The sequence below is a fragment of the Colletes latitarsis genome, chromosome 4 (genome assembly GCF_051014445.1).
Source record: "Colletes latitarsis isolate SP2378_abdomen chromosome 4, iyColLati1, whole genome shotgun sequence".
NCBI lineage: Eukaryota > Metazoa > Arthropoda > Insecta > Hymenoptera > Colletidae > Colletes > Colletes latitarsis.
In genome coordinates, this window is record NC_135137.1 from 41,579,657 (window position 1) to 41,595,648 (window position 15,992).

The window sequence follows — 15,992 nt, forward strand, 5'->3', positions numbered from 1 at the left end:
CAGACTCTATCGTACGAGATCTTCGATGCCCCATTTTCAGCGGGGCTCCATTCACGGAGCTTCATTCATGAATCTACGTAAGGAGTTGGCCGGAAAGCAGTTTTTCGTAGGCCAGACGACCGTCGGTTCCATCGACGGGGGTTTTCTGTGATATCACCCTTCTGGGTGGAGACTTGGTCCGATGACGTAATGAGACAGAGGGTGTAGAATACATACGGGGCGGTGGTAACAACGTGGAGGAGGAACACGTCGGTGTTGCCGGTGCCAATGGTGGTGGATACAGCGGGGGCCCCTTGGTGGTACGGAAGAAGTTTGTGGAAGAAGGGGTGAGTGGTTGCAGTATAAATGTGGCCCGCGCAAGCTCCACCAATCACTCGCCCTCTGACCTCCAAACTCCAAGCTCTCGCGGTACCAAACACCCCCTCCTTGTCTGTGCGATTTGGAGAGAAACCAGGAACGTTCCAATATCCGAAACTCGTGCCTCGTGATTGTCGCCTCGTGGTTGGAATCCGAGCATCGTCGTCGTCGTCGTGGAACCGGCTACCAACCACCGAGACTTTCACCCTCGAGCCGACAGCTTCAAGAACTCTCCGTCGAATCCATTGTCAGCCAACCTTCTTTGCTCGACCTTCGATATCCGCTCTTCGTAGAGATGACAACGGTGAGTACCGATCATTGTTTAAACTTTACTCTTCGCCCGTTTTCGTGGATATCTTTTTCACCCTTGCGAACATCTTACTCGAGCTGCGTAACCATGACAATCGTAATTCAGATATTCATTTTACTGGCAGTGCGTTTGGATTTTCTTGTAACAAACTTTTCGTTAATTATTTCAATTCATGCTCGCGTACAGAAATCTTTGTGAGATTTTACACAGTTACATTCGATCTTCTTATACCGTCAGTACTGTTAAATAGTAGTGTAATATACCTGAGCTTCTATCTCCGTACAGTCTGGTGGTGCATAGGCCAACTTCTGGAAAACATAATATTTTCTCAATCCTTTCCACGGCATATATAATTGTATAAATTGATCGATAGTTCATGTAAATAAGTTTTGTGAGCACTTACCTATGAAAGGTGAAAGACACTGGTCGACACGAACGAATTTGGAGCTGCACACCGGCAACGACACGCCTAATTTGGTTTAAAGTCGTGTTTAGGGACAACAGAGGTGTGACGTGACAACAGGAAGTACGGTTAATTCAAACATTTCGTCCGTCTTTTCTTATCCGTCCAAGCATACGCTGTCTTTCGTTGATATCTACAAGAACATACACAATATTCCAAGTACTCGATTGCCAAAGTCTCTAAATGAAAGACACTGACTATAATAAAGCAGACAATAGAAGGATATTATGCGTGCGTGGCAAGTCATATTCGATAGCGGAGATATTTATCATCGCGTTTACGTCGCGGAAAAGCAATCATTCTCGTCATTGTCGGGGAAGCGATCGTTCTCACGCGACGATCGTAAACTTCGAAGATCTAGCTCTATTTATTCGTTAACGGAAAATTCTGAAGCGCTTATTTCCATTTCGCTACACAGCTTCGGACGCGCTCGTTAATTTCAAGGGAACATTATAGAAAGGTAAAATATACTATATAATATAGATTACTATCGTGTCTAAGAAAGCTGTGACTCGGTCGAATAATTTCCTAGTTTTATATGTAAACTACATACCCTGCAATACCTGTCTTTGGTTTAGAGTGTAGATCGTGATCAATAAAAGTAAAAAAAAATCGTCGATGAATTGCGTGAATTCGGTGCAGTATCGGAGCAAACCGCGAACGACGAAACGGAAAGAAGACTTCGTTCCGCGTTATCGATGTTCATGACTAGCGATTGTACTCGAGAATCGTCTTGAGAATTTTCAGGACTTTTTAATAAATTTTCATGCACGCTTCCTGAGGAAAAAAATTTCAAGTATTTCGGAATCCTCGATTCCTGAAAAAAGTAGATTCTAAAGTGGAACTCGGATTGCAATGAATATTCAGATAACGAAACAGTAATTGGGTCGTTTACCTTGCTTCTGAACTAACGCAATCACGACTCGTGACTATAATAAAACGAATACTTTGCGGATTATCGCGCGAAACGGAAATCTCAACAGTTTTCTCTAAAACCCTTGGGCAATCCTAGATTATATGTCACTAATAAAGGAAACACAAGGAAAAATGGGTGTTCCATAAATAATATAGTAAATCTCGCATCGTGGCTGATAAAGGATACAATCTGCCGTGCGTATATCTCGTGTGTGACACGGAAGTACATTTATCCGCGTACGAGAGAATTTATTTTACATTACTGTCGGGGCGATAACGACTGTCCTGTGACATCGATTGGTCATGTGCTCTCACAAATTTGACATTGTAGAAAATTATTGCTTGGTCTAAGAAAAATGATCGCATCGAACAACGATCGAAGAGGAATGGTACAACTACCACGAAACAGGTCGCGATCGTCCCGAGGATTCTAATCCAGCTAATCACCAGAGATATACATAAAGTTTCTTACTCGAATGTTGTACGAAATATTCACGGATATCATTAAACTGTAGAGCATTGTGGCACCAGAGAATATCGCGTGCTAGTTATTACGCGTTACAAATTTAACAGTGCCATTTGCGGTGAGCCACCGTGACTTTTTACGATCGCAATTACCGACTGTCTATTCCATTTTCTAGCTTCTGTGGGTAATTATAAACAATCAGTGTCGCGATGCGCTGATTGTTGAAAACTTGTAATTTATTTGCGGAGCAACTTTCGTTCACGTTTCATTCGTACGTTAGAGTAGATCTGAACCGATGGTTTTGACCCGAACAGCAGACCATAACAGCAAACGTTGGCAATAAACCAGCTGCATGGCAAACGTTCGGGTTTGTCTAAAATACGCGTCGTGATCGTTCCAGACATTCGAAGGAAAACTTTCTCCTTTTTCCTTGGAACGTTCAAGAAAATGGCACATGTGCTATTTTTCACGCGACCCTCGAAAGTTATGGGGAAATCGACGCGTTCGCTTCGTATTTCGTTCATTTTTATAGAGTCTTGATTTTCCTCTGTTTAATTGTGCCTTATATCAACCATTAAAATAAAAATTTCGGTTTCTAGAAATCCATGGACAGATTTTTTCAATCTAAATCCAGACGAGCGAATCGACGCGCGAAAACTAGTTCGAGAATGATTTTAAAATTGTGATTCGTTACTCGTAAATAAAATTTACCCAACTCTGATGATAGGATGCCAAAATGTTTGCGATTTATCGATCGAGTGACTTCGTCGCCTCCGGGAAATTATATTTCCCAATCTTCGAGCGTCCAAAGATTGCCGCGAGAGATGGAAATCGACGCGATAACGGGGCAAAGTAGCAATAGATCATGCTACACCGATCGATCACAACGCGTTCTTTTGGTAAATCTTTTGTTTCTCCTATTATTTAGACAGTAAAACAAAACGCATTATAAAATTTCAATAGACGATCACGAGTCGTTCGACGAATTAAAGAAACTTTAGCGATACGATGTTCAGGTTCCACGACCGGAAGCACTTTTCATAAGATTCGAAAAGAACGAGTACGACGACGTGGAAAGAGACCGCGAATGACAAAATTCGAGTGAAGAAAAAAGCGCACATAACGCTGCAAACTAAACGCAGAATGGAGAAAAAGAGAGAAAACGGCGAAGAGCTTTTTCTATGCCACCAGACCGAGAGACGCCAAAACGTCCCACATCCCAGACAGGAGTTAAATCGTGCGTTACTAGATTTTCTTCTCTCCCGTTTACGCTTGCGTTCTCCACCCTGCCTTCGGATCCTCTTTAGATGACTATTTACTTTTCTATCATATTTCTATTTGATTTCATCAACGAGGAAATTCGTCGAGATCAGTGATTCAAGATCGAAAGTGATGTACGATAAAAGGATTTTGTCAGAACTTGAACGATTAGTGCGATCTTTTTGCTGCGTAGGGTTGCTATACAACAGAACCTCCACTATCCTAACAAACAGGGATGTCCGATGGACCTAAAAAGAAAATGTTTAGATAATACAATGTTCGCTGTCCTATATTTCAGGAAAAATTAATCTTCCATAGCTTAAATAAATACGCATTTTTTAAAAATTCTTAATTACAAAACCAGTGTATGCCAGGCTTGAAAAATAGAACAAATTTCTAAAAAACTGACGGGTTCGTACTCTCTGTAAACGAACATCGTTGTATTTACGATAGAATTTCGAGCACGTTGGTAGTTATTTCGAAAACATCAGAGAATTGTATCGCCATGCAAATAACAGACTCGATATTTCAAACTCCACTAGTTAAATTCCTTCACAGTCCATCGTATATGGATTAATAGCAACGCCCACGAGTGTCCAGCGCGAAAAATATTCAATTTTGACAGATCTCGACACACGACAGGATTTAATAACGCGTCTACGTATAAAACAGCATCGTTTCGAATTTGTACTATTATCGGTAAATGTTTCTATAGGAATAGAGACAGTCTATAAGGACTCTGTTCTATGCAGATACAAAATAGATAGATTCTATGCAGAGATTCTACTGCATAAAAATCCAGTAATTGATGTACAACCTGGGATCAAAGTGAATGGAACAGGGTTTGGTCTTTGGGGGAAAAATTATCGCTTTTAATATTGGATATATAAAATATTAGCATATTACTTTCGCGCAAAAGCGTCATTTGACGTATGAGAATTTGCATAAAACGTACACCATATTTTACTGGAGGGGTGAATCTCTCGGAGGGAAATTTTATATTCTACATTGAAGGGTCTCGTTTCAGAACCGATAAGCAAGTTTTTCTAGCCCGAAGCGTTCCTCGTAGGGCAATAAGATTAACGCACGTACATCAGGGAAGAGGAACCCTTTGGGATAAGACACCGTGTCTCCAACACTAACCAACGAATTGCACAAAACTTACGCGTTATTCTAATAACGTTCCATTAATCAGTATCGTGCGGGGTCCCTCGTACAAACACCAAACAGGATGTGCCACGGAAAGACAGTAATTGATGCCGCGAAAGGGGAACAGGGCCAAACACCTCGCCATGGTCAAACGTACACGAAAACGTGACCCTCCGATAATTAATTTTCTGTTACGGATTGCACATCAGTATCGGTATTTATTCTCAATTTAATTGTCAACCAACAACGTTTACTCGGTATTAAATTAAAATGGTAATCGTTTTTATAAAAGGATTGCATAATATATAGAGAACCTCCCGAAAAATAGAGTTACAATCGATTCGTATAAATCGTAAGATCACACTTTGCTCGGGAGACACAATTTCTCTGGCAGGGGGAAATTTTTAACGAAGAAATAGAGGCAAGAGCGTGATGTTCGCAGCTAATAACGTGTTACAACGTTCGCGTAAAGGTGTAAATAGTACCGTGACACGTACGGGACATAAACTCATTTCCAAAGTCTCTTGCAATCCTTTTCAATTAAAATCCCACAAACGTTAGCTTACATTTCCCGGCGAAGCGTGAATTCGATACGGCAGGAGCGTGTATATCGTGTTGCCATAACATACTTGGGAAACGTACACCAATTAAATCGCGAAATGGACAGTGACACGAAAGTGTTGCGTAAAAAGCACATATTGCGTTACCGGTATGACATTTTTTCGTCTTCCCATGTTTCGAATAAAAGCTTCATAAAGAATGAACAAAGTCTGTTGCAAACTTTCAAGGGAAAAGGTTACATCGACCGACTGCACTGAAAACTCGCGACTAATTTCCAGTATTAATCGTATCCATCTCGTTTCACACTTTCGCTACAGCAATGCCTGGACAAAATACATAACAATAAAATCTGGTCAATCTTTATAATATTTTTTATTCCTGAAGTTATTAAATTTTCCACACACCGGGAGCAATGATCCCTGATGTTTACACTATGACTTTCGAATATGGAACATCAGATTGATCTAATTTGTTTTCCATTATTGTTCCACGAATTCATGAACGGACGAGAAACGCCGAAACATCAATTGTTGCGGGCGCGCAGAAGCTTTTTTGCATGGGCGTCTATCGTCATATCCATTTGCATAATTTCCGCAATTAGGATAGCCACCAATTAACGAAAATTAACCGTATATAACATTGTTGCGCGGTCCCATCACCACCTACTACCTGTCTCTATTGAGTGGTTCCTTTGACAAATTCTGAATTAATACACGAATGTCGTAGGGCGATAGTTACAAGAGCGCGTCAAGGATTAACGATGCCGGGGATAAAAACGATCCAAGTTTCGCATTAGGTAACCGTTTATATAAAAACAACCTTCCCCGTCGACCTACCGGGGTTCATTAAGGACCATTTACCTTTACCTCGATCGTAACGATGCGGTGCGAGCCAAAAACCGTAAACAAAAATGAAGAAACGAAAAGATCGAGGATTTAAAAGTCACGTACTTGTGTTTGGTTGTCGAGATCGCACCAAACTGTGCTTGGAACTTCTGTGATGCTATCTTCTGTGTCACTCATAAATATTGGGACACTTGGTCGGAATATTGTTAATATTTAAATTATTATAACTTCTAGAAAAGAAATCGTCCTATAATTTTCCTGGCTTTATTTTGAAGGTTGAACATTCTACTTTCACAGTCCCACGTTGAATCTCCTTGCAGATTCTTTTACGCTAGAAAACAAAGATGATTTTAGTTGTGAAAAATGTTTCAAAAAACATTAAATTGCAAAACGTAGAATTTATTTAGGTATCGATAACGTGATATCGCTCTGATTCCTGATTATATGCAAAATCGTGGCTGAAAACACTGAGAAGACGCTTTAAAAGTTATCTCGCGTACCGCGATATCAGCCACATTGAATGTCTTATTACTCGATGGGTTCGTCCGTTCATCGTTTGATAATGATCGAATCAGCAAATTGTCTTCTGCCGAAACGCTCACGTGCGCGAGTAAACGCCTTCTGAAATCTAAATCGAATCGCGCCGACACCTGATACATATTTAAACCATTCCTTACTTATCCGTAGCATTATCTCCACGAATATTAAATAGTACCGCATTTGTGTACCATTTTTATAAAAATATTACGTTACTGGATACCGAAAGAAGTTCATGCGAAACTATATTATGAACTTCAAATGATCACAACTTTTGTAGAGATAGAGAATAATTAATATCTCGAACACAAAGTCTCTGCCACAATTTCGTTGCTTTTGATTTTGGTCTTATGTCGAATTGTAATATTAATCTCTAAAATAATTATCATTGATAGCCGAACATTCTGTACTGTGTTTAGGTTTCGCTAAACACCCCTAAATCGCTTCCAAATATTTCTGGTAATATCCTCCCGGGAAACATCGGGCACGAACTGGAAATTGATTAAGTAACTCGGATTGGAAACACGGCAAACTACTTGGAACTGCTTAATCATTACTGCGTTCAATGCAATTTAAAACTGGAGCGTAAAGTTCTACCGTAGAAACATCGTTCGTAAAAGAACAACTTAACACTGTGATCTTATTGGAAACTAACTTTTTCCTGTAGTCTTAGTAGCTCTAAATAGGCAGACAAAAATTCTGAAAATACATTTTCGGGCTTTGCTACCATCAAAACATACTTGAAAAGGCAAAATTACAAAAATGTTCGCTTCCGCGAATTTATTTGTGTGTATAGATACTAATTAGGAAAATGGCGTATTCTCGGGAGTAAAGTCACAATTTTACGAGGTGTACACAACGTGATCGTCGAGATAGATTCGTTTTCGTTTTTGATCTCGTCTCGAGATGTGACAATGCACTACGAAAAGAGTAAAACACCTCCATACTTTCGTGACGTACCATCGTAGCCCGTAAATATCGTACATTCCATAGTTCGAAAGTTTATTCTCGAACGTGCCCCGTTTCGTACAGAATTGATACGAAACTTTCGAAGACGTCGAAAGGCTGAAGAGTAACCGTGAAGTAACTTTGAACCGCTTGTCTCGTCGCTGGAATGCAAAACTTTTTCACGCTCGTTATCTTCAGTAAATTCGTGTCCATCGTAAACACACGGCTGCCTAAATCTTGAAACCTACCCACGCGCGCCTTTTCGCAGTATTTTTCCATCGGGCAAGATTGTTAAGCGTTGCACCCGGATGGAACGCTGGCAAATAACAAGACCGCGACATCACAAGAACAACTTGGCGCAAATTGGCCGACGCGACCACGAGCCCCGTCCGTTTTTCCACCTTCGTCGCATCGAAAACAAATGGGGATCTGATATCGATTTCGAATGAGAACGTCCTATCCTCGCTCGGCGAACTCAACGTGAAAATACGCGAAATTTAGCGACTTTTCCATTCGTTATATCGATAGACTTTTTGAAATAGCGCACGACTGTGTGAATTATTAATAATCGAAATTATATTTACAGGCCGTGGTGTACATCCAACGATGCATAGTTCTTCTCGCCATTTTTCTTTGCTACTTTCATGTTCAGGGTGAAAGCGTGGATTGCGAGTAAGTGGATCTTCTCGTTGCATACCTTATTGTTCGAACAATTCGTTTAGTGCTAAAAAAAAAAGCAAAGTTACATTAAAATTAAAACTAATAAGAGTTCTAACAAGAATGTTTTAACAATCGTAACACATATTCATTATTTTAAGCATTAAACGTTCAGTTTTAAGTCGTTCGAATACTTTCGTGGGCCACCCCACGTATAAATTTAAAATTTTTGTAAGTAATTGTAATATTAATTGAATGCATTACAAATCTCTTTAGATTGTACCCATTCCATCACACCTGCAGAGGCACAATGTCGAGGAAACGCGCAATGTTTCCGATTTTGTACGGATCGGGTTGCGATGGAAGTAAAGGAAGTTTAAACTGCATCAGAGAATTCGAAGACAGACGTCGCATTCCTTATGTTCCATTGTCAAAATCGAGATTCTTGATTGCTCTGCTCGATAACGTAAGCCGTATTACTGATTTTAATTGCGAATTATATAAATTACTTTGTACGCAATAAAGTAAACCGAAATTACTACCACCAATACATGTTTGTCATTAAAAGAGCTTAAAATGTTTTTATTTTGTCGTAGGATCTACCAAAAGACATTACCTATAGTGCACGGCATAAACAAAGGAATAATGACATGGACGAACGAAGGCTACCTCTAATGGAGACCTTTCTGTCAGAATTGGAATCTTCGGACAGCAACTATTAAATGGACTGATCGGAAAATAAATATTTGCTCGACTTGTGCAAACATTTTTCATTAATCGAATTTTCAGAAATGTGTGTTTTGTCGTCTTTCTATACTATTTACATCGAATAAAACTCCCTCCTCCTTTCCTTCTTTCCGAAAAGTCTTCCCATCTATCTGTACCGCTCGTGTCCCTTTTCTCTCAAGCTGCCCTTTAAACGTCCCTGGACTGAGATATAATTGTATCCACGTTATTAACAATACAATATGTGCTACAGCATCAGAAAATACATTTGAAATTCGCAACAATTCCTTAGACTGTCCTATTAAAAAGAAAGTACGAAATTAACACATGTTGACGAGATCGAAGTCCACTACATATGTAATACAACCGCCGTGCATACATGTGACCACCGACTAAGCTCTTGTACATACATAAACGATTTTAACACGATTATTAGAGGAATATCTTTATTATGTTCAAGGAAGAAAATACAGAGTTAATAAACAAATTTATTTCTAAAAAATTTCGTGCATTCTTTATGCATTCAAGAAGTATATATGTATATACAAACCACGTGATCGCATAAAACTACTAAAATAAATCGTAACATTTTAAATTTTACAAGTTCTTTAATATATTATTATACTCACGTAATTAACAATAATAAATACTCTGGATATCATATGTAATTGAGTCCATATCTAAAAACCAATTTTACGGGTTGGTTGCTTTAATACGAGCATCTAAAATATTTTCGTTTCTTTTGAAGAGAGAACCAAAATTCAAAGGAGAAGATGGTTCGTTTCGAAGTAACAAATGTTCTGATAAACAATAACTTCTTTCTTGGTCATATTTTATAAAACTTCAAAAAAATTATACCATGATAAATGATTCCTTTAATTATTAAGGATTATTAATGTCGTAGCAAAGAGGAACAATATACGTGTCTTTCCGTATAACGAACTGTGTTAATTTATATTTCAATATATCACCGCTGATAGCGCTTCAGTATCAATTTACCATAGCGGTAAATATAAACTCTATAATAACCTTGAATAATAAAAATCACTGCTAATGTTGCGGGAATGTCATAATAAATTTGATTTTGCACACCTCATTTTGTAAACACATAAATTTGGATAGCATGTCTGCATTAAGAAAAATATAATGGTAATCTTCAAATTCAGTAAAATGTGACACTAAAAATGAATGTTTCTTTATCAGAATATTTTCCCCTTTATCTTTTTTGTTTTGTATCATCAAAAACGAAAACCTACCTTTTGAAATAAAAACGATATTCTTTAATATGAACTTAATTCAAATTCAAACTTTTCCCTATTATGAAAAATTGTATTAAAAAATGAATGAAACCATATTTTCTGTCGTTACTGAACATACGAGAGAAATAAACGTATCGTTGATTTGGATCTCTTGAACAAATTATACTTCAAAATTAAAAAAATTTAAAGACATATATATATTTGGAAAACTAGTTGAACTAATTCAAAAAATGAATGTTATCGCAAAAACAATTTTGAATTACAGATATGATCACGCTAAAACATTGGTTTTAAGGTTATGTAAGAAAAGAAACCGAATATCATACATTAATAATGCGTGGAAAAGAACATTTGTTACATTTTACAAGATTCCAGAAGATTATAAGTATTTTTTTTTATATCGAAGATATACTCAGGTTGCGATTAGCAATAACGAGGACATTTTACAAATGAAAGAGCATACAGCGATGTTTAGAATACTGCAAAATTCTGAACATTACGCACACACTATTATGTGGCCTATTAAAACAAAAGTAAATATTTCTATTGAAGAAAAACGAGCATTACATAGTACGAATTGGTCATCAGAAACTACGTTAGACCATTTGGAAGTCTTCAAAAAATTTACACATTGCTATTTACAAAATTTTCATTTTAATGAGAGAACATATAATACATTTTTGGAAGCTTTTGCTACAAAGCTACATAAACTTGATGAGAAACAAATACAGACATTAATGCAACATTTGATTATATTGAATGACTCATTGAAATCTTTAGATAGTTATCCAATATTCATAAAGGCATTGAGTAGTGAATGTTTGAAGAAATTTTTTGGTGCAGATGTTACAAAATTGTTATATATTATCAGTGGATTTTTTCAAATTGAGGCATTTACATGTGACTACATGTGGCGTACACTTAGAAAGCTTGGTAGTAAGACACATAAATTTTCTGGAAAAAATATGGTTCTGTTTTTACTTTATCTAAGTGTGTGTAAAGTTCCTAATATAAATATGTATGACATTGAATATTGGTTAAACGAGTGTATAGATGAGCTTACTCCAAATGAAATAGGTATAATTGCAAGGGGGTTTTTCTTGCAGCAAAAGAAATTTCAATTTCAGCCAATAATAAAAAGTACAGTAATAAAACTCAAAAATAATATTGACAATGTGTGTGATGTTACCTTGGCATCAATTATGAAATCAATAAGGTAAGAAAACAACTTTATTGAAATAAATGGTTTTCAAGGCTAACACAAATCAAATATGTATATATATATATATATATATGTTCACAGGTATAGTGGATATTGTTGTTGCTTAAACTCATTTCAAGAACTACTAGTAGTTCTACGCCCAAAAATGGCAATATATCCATTAATGACTTTAACACATATTGCACATACATGTGGAGGTCTGCGTGTGTATGATAAAATCTTATTAAATAATATTTTTGAGAGGTGAGTTGAGAAAAAAAAGATTAATATAGATATTCATATTTAAGAAAATTAATCTTTAGATTTTATTTAGACTATTCAATGAAATTTCACATGCAAGAATAAAAGATATGGAAAGAATTACTTATGCTCTGTGTACCCTTACACCCTATACAGAGTTCCATGAAGAATTATATACAGTAATGGATGAATTATTACTAACTTATAAAACACGTAGAGCAAGAGAAATTCAGAAGTAAGTTCTTCCTCTATGTAAAAGTAATACTATCATATACATTGTAGTAAGAAGTAATAAATTTATAATGTGCTTACTATAGGTATCCAAGTGCATTTCTACGTATTCTAACATTTTTATCAATGAAAAATATATATTCAGTGGAATTAATTGAGCATGCATTGAGTCCATCGATTGTACATTGTATATATAAGAACAATGTAAAACTTTTGACTAATGAATTATTAATTATGGAATGTTCTACTAAAATAGAAATACCTAACTATACAGGTCCCTTTCTGAATGACAAAATATATCAATGTTTAATAAAGGTATAATTTGATATGTAAAATTAATAATTTACATTTAATGTTGATATAATTAAATACTGTAAAATAAAAAAACAAAATTATTGTTGCAGAAATATTGCAATAAGACTGATGTTACTGACAGGCACAATATGGTAACATTACGAACTGAAATTATATTTATATGCAAGGTATTTTTATAAAAACATATAAAAACTAAATTTTGTAAATGACAAAAGAAGTTAAATTTTTAATGCGTTAAATTTACTTTAATAGGAAATACTGGGATTAAATGTATATACCGATAATGTTTTACCACACTATTATTTTAACGCTGATATTATTTTTGGTTTCGATGAGCATAAAAATAGTGTACCAGTTGAACATATTTTATCAGCAATGCCATGTGGTTCAATTAAACGAGTAGATGATGATAATTTAAGAAAAATACAATGGAAAATATTATGCTTATTAAACGAGAGAACTAAAGTACTAGGTCGCGATGATTATATTGGTCCTTGTTACCAAAAATTGAGGCAACTTAAGGCTATTGGATATACACCACTTACAGTAATTTTTTAAATCATTTCTTGCAATAAATGATACATCGATATAGAAATTTTTAACATTTATTAATCTTTTAATATTCTTACAGCTCTGTGAATCTACGTGGATAAATTTAACTGAAAACGAAAAACATAATTATTTACGTAAATTAATTCTCCATGACAATAATTCTAATATTATGGAAAAACAAATGTTTTAAAATAAAATTACCAAAAAAAAGTAAGTTCCTGAAAAGTGCATTTACTCTTTTCTCTCAGTTTCCTTTATATCACTAACATACTTAATATTTTCTTTAAAAAGAAGTTGACCCAAAGTTTTATGTAATTAGTTCAAGAATAATGCACATTATTTTCACAAATTGCAATGTGCAAGAAGTTATAGAAAATTATAAATATTTTTGTATCATTAAGATATACATGCTGGATAAATGAAATGATTGCTAAATTACTAAATATTCCCATAATTATTTTTGAATACTGAATAAGTTTATTATAATTTCTTATATTATTTACAACGACGTGAAAATGCACGTTGATGCGACGGAAATGATTGTATGTATGTAATTTTCAAATAAACACACTTTTTTCATTTCATATAATACAAATTAATAAATATAGTTTCTTTTGTCAATATTTTTCAAAATAGTTATTCATAAATTTCTTAGTATATTCGTAAGTTACAAATAATGTTGCCGTCGCTGGTATTGTCCTAATTAGTGTTGGTTTTAAACCATTGTATAAAGAACCAACACCTTCGTTCCTGACAATCTCTTTCATGACCGCCAATGCTGGCGTTTTTAAATTTTTTACCTTTAAATGTGGAATTATTCAAATCGGCAATTCTTATTATTTACAAGTCTTATTCGTTATAAATGTACCAACAGATATATCTGCGTTATTTATTAAAGTAAAAGTATTATAATGAATAGCAAAACTAACCTGTATTCTACTTTTAATTACATCTGCTGGAAATATTACAAACCATAAAACAGTACCACCCACAGCACCAGCTATCATTGTTTTCTGCCATCCGATATCATCTCTACTTTGATTTGGCTTTGCCAAAAGTTCTCTCGTAATTTCATAACCTCCAAAAAAAAAGAAATATCCAGGCATTTCGCGTGCTATAGTCGACGATAAACCAGTAAATAGACCTTTCATCCCTTGTTCTTTAATGATTTGGTTCGTCAATTGCCATGGCCCAATTTGTTTCTAAGAAATAACAAATTTTTGAATTTCTACGCATATTCTTTTTATATAAAATTTTTTAAATTCTTTTTATTTGTAGTTTCATTACCCTAACTGTAGTCATTGACATTGCCATTTCATTTTGGACTTCTCTCATAGCTTGTAGTTTACATTTTATGAGCTCTGTTGGGCACAATGTTAGCGAAGAAAAAAAGGCAGCAAAAAATCCAGCCCAAGCATTTTGAATGGAAGTTAGATCCTCTACTTTTTTTACACCTATGTATATAATAGTATCTTCTTTCAAAACAGAAACTGAAATTTTGTATCATTACATCTTAAGACAGATATGTTACCTAATAAATTAGAAATAACTTTTTGACACCCTCCATATGCTGCAAAGAGTACTGAATTTTCAGCAACATTAGCAACAACTGCAGGCACTGTTCCTGCATATAAACCACGTATTACTCCATCCGTTTTAAATGTTTGTAGAAAACAATTTACCATTCCCTTATACAAGGAGGGAAATGTTTGCATTTTTACCTTAACAGTATCTAATGGTTGTCCAACAAATACAAGTGCTACCCCACCTTAAAATAAGTAGTATATAAAATAAAGTATGTAAAATTTACATATTTTTATAAGAATGAATAATCTTTTAACATATGTGTATTAATTATAATTTTGTTCTATATTTATAACAATACAGAAATAAAGTGAATGACTCTAACAATGTACAAAGTTATTGTATTAAAATTTTATATAAATGAATAAAATCAACGATACGATCGATATTAGAGGCGTCATTACCAAATGATCCAGCAATAAAATCAATTAAACCGGCTCTTAGATTTTTTAAACGCTGATTTTCTTTTTCTGTATATTCAAATGACATTGTTAAATCTTTAAATTAATAAATGATTCTTGATTCTTAAACGAAATAATAGGTTAATAGGTTAACACGTTGATCTACTTCAAGTGTTTGTTATCAACTGGTCCTCCTTGTTTGATAAGAAAAACAAAGAGGAGAACATTTGTAAATAAATCACTAATACTCTATTCATACTAATCCCATTGTCTTATAAGGTTTTATTTCTGTAAGATTGTGAACACACATTTGGACATACGCGTATACATGCGCACGCGTATATACGTATTCGAGCGAATTAAACAGTGACAATTTATTCATCGATCGTTAACGGTCAAGTATTACATAGCACTAAATGTAAAAATCATATTTTGCGTATATACATATTAAATGTACTAGTGTGCAAAATTGATTTCTTTAACAATATATTTAATATCTTACTAAAAATCAATACATTAATCGATTAATTATTATGATAAATTATGGCTACAGTAATCACAATTTATTTGTTCTTTTTGTCATCTTACTTACGGTTGGATTCTGCATGCAATGTATTATATTTCATAGATAGATTTTCAATTTTCAAGAAATTAACCTAAAATCTTAATTTAAGAATGCGAACAATTTTAATTGAAATTGAATAAATTACAGTCTAAAGGGAAAAAGAGACAATGTATGCACGAGAAAAACATTCACGTAAATAATACAAAATTGTGAAACAATCATTTTTAGTGAGATTGATTCGACGTTATTATTTTACGAAATAATGCTGGAATATTATATGGTTGCTATGGAAACACAGTACTACATCTTTAAAATCTTACGTTCCTAAATTAATATCTCTATTACTTCAGATCGATTATTATAAAAAAGTCAAAAAGGAATGCTTTCGTCACGATGTCGATTAAGCAGCTAAAGCCGAAACGAAAAGTA

The 15,992-nt window shown here is 34.9% G+C and overlaps 3 protein-coding genes across 4 annotated transcripts; 2 read left to right on the forward strand and 1 right to left on the reverse strand.

The window, feature by feature from the left end:
* Nucleotides 1-267: 267 nt before the first annotated feature.
* LOC143341105 (uncharacterized) lies at nt 268-9,421 on the forward strand. Its single transcript, XM_076763727.1, has 4 exons — nt 268-661; nt 8,398-8,483; nt 8,745-8,934; nt 9,065-9,421. Exons 1-4 carry the CDS (start codon nt 653-655, stop codon nt 9,188-9,190), a joined length of 411 nt encoding a protein of 136 aa, XP_076619842.1. The 5' UTR covers nt 268-652; the 3' UTR covers nt 9,191-9,421.
* A 946-nt stretch (nt 9,422-10,367) lies between these two features.
* Nucleotides 10,368-13,238, forward strand: LOC143341116 (uncharacterized). Its single transcript, XM_076763740.1, has 7 exons — nt 10,368-11,669; nt 11,757-11,918; nt 11,989-12,150; nt 12,233-12,461; nt 12,551-12,628; nt 12,714-13,007; nt 13,093-13,238. Exons 1-7 carry the CDS (start codon nt 10,684-10,686, stop codon nt 13,201-13,203), a joined length of 2,022 nt encoding a protein of 673 aa, XP_076619855.1. The 5' UTR covers nt 10,368-10,683; the 3' UTR covers nt 13,204-13,238.
* A 229-nt stretch (nt 13,239-13,467) lies between these two features.
* Nucleotides 13,468-15,825, reverse strand: LOC143341117 (mitochondrial ornithine transporter 1). Of its 2 annotated transcripts, none has more exons than XM_076763742.1 (5): nt 15,591-15,825; nt 14,545-14,781; nt 14,301-14,467; nt 13,943-14,215; nt 13,468-13,813 (listed from the first exon to the last, which is right to left on the reverse strand). In XM_076763742.1, exons 1-5 carry the CDS (start codon nt 15,622-15,624, stop codon nt 13,631-13,633), a joined length of 894 nt encoding a protein of 297 aa, XP_076619857.1. In that variant the 5' UTR covers nt 15,625-15,825; the 3' UTR covers nt 13,468-13,630. The 2 variants fall into 2 exon arrangements, with proteins under 2 accessions (XP_076619857.1, XP_076619856.1); XM_076763741.1 differs by lacking the exon at nt 15,591-15,825 and adding an exon at nt 15,002-15,328.
* Between the last annotated feature and the right edge of the window lie 167 nt (nt 15,826-15,992).

What these genes read in the sequence shown, in the direction of transcription:
- LOC143341105 (XM_076763727.1), top strand. An exon ending in GGTGAAAGCGTGGATTGCGA is followed by an intron (nt 8,484 to 8,744) that starts GTAAGTGGATCT and finishes AAATCTCTTTAG; the next exon opens with ATTGTACCCATTCCATCACA. An exon ending in TGATTGCTCTGCTCGATAAC is followed by an intron (nt 8,935 to 9,064) that starts GTAAGCCGTATT and finishes ATTTTGTCGTAG; the next exon opens with GATCTACCAAAAGACATTAC.
- LOC143341116 (XM_076763740.1), top strand. Translation starts at nt 10,684, where the DNA reads ATGAATGTTATCGCAAAAACAATTTTGAATTACAGATATGATCACGCT. An exon ending in AGAGCAAGAGAAATTCAGAA is followed by an intron (nt 12,151 to 12,232) that starts GTAAGTTCTTCC and finishes TGCTTACTATAG; the next exon opens with GTATCCAAGTGCATTTCTAC. An exon ending in AAATTATATTTATATGCAAG is followed by an intron (nt 12,629 to 12,713) that starts GTATTTTTATAA and finishes TTACTTTAATAG; the next exon opens with GAAATACTGGGATTAAATGT.
- LOC143341117 (XM_076763741.1), bottom strand. Translation starts at nt 15,086, where the DNA reads ATGTCATTTGAATATACAGAAAAAGAAAATCAGCGTTTAAAAAATCTA. An exon ending in AGTTATTTCTAATTTATTAG is followed by an intron (nt 14,468 to 14,544) that starts GTAACATATCTG and finishes TTATATACATAG; the next exon opens with GTGTAAAAAAAGTAGAGGAT. An exon ending in TAATTAAAAGTAGAATACAG is followed by an intron (nt 13,814 to 13,942) that starts GTTAGTTTTGCT and finishes CCACATTTAAAG; the next exon opens with GTAAAAAATTTAAAAACGCC.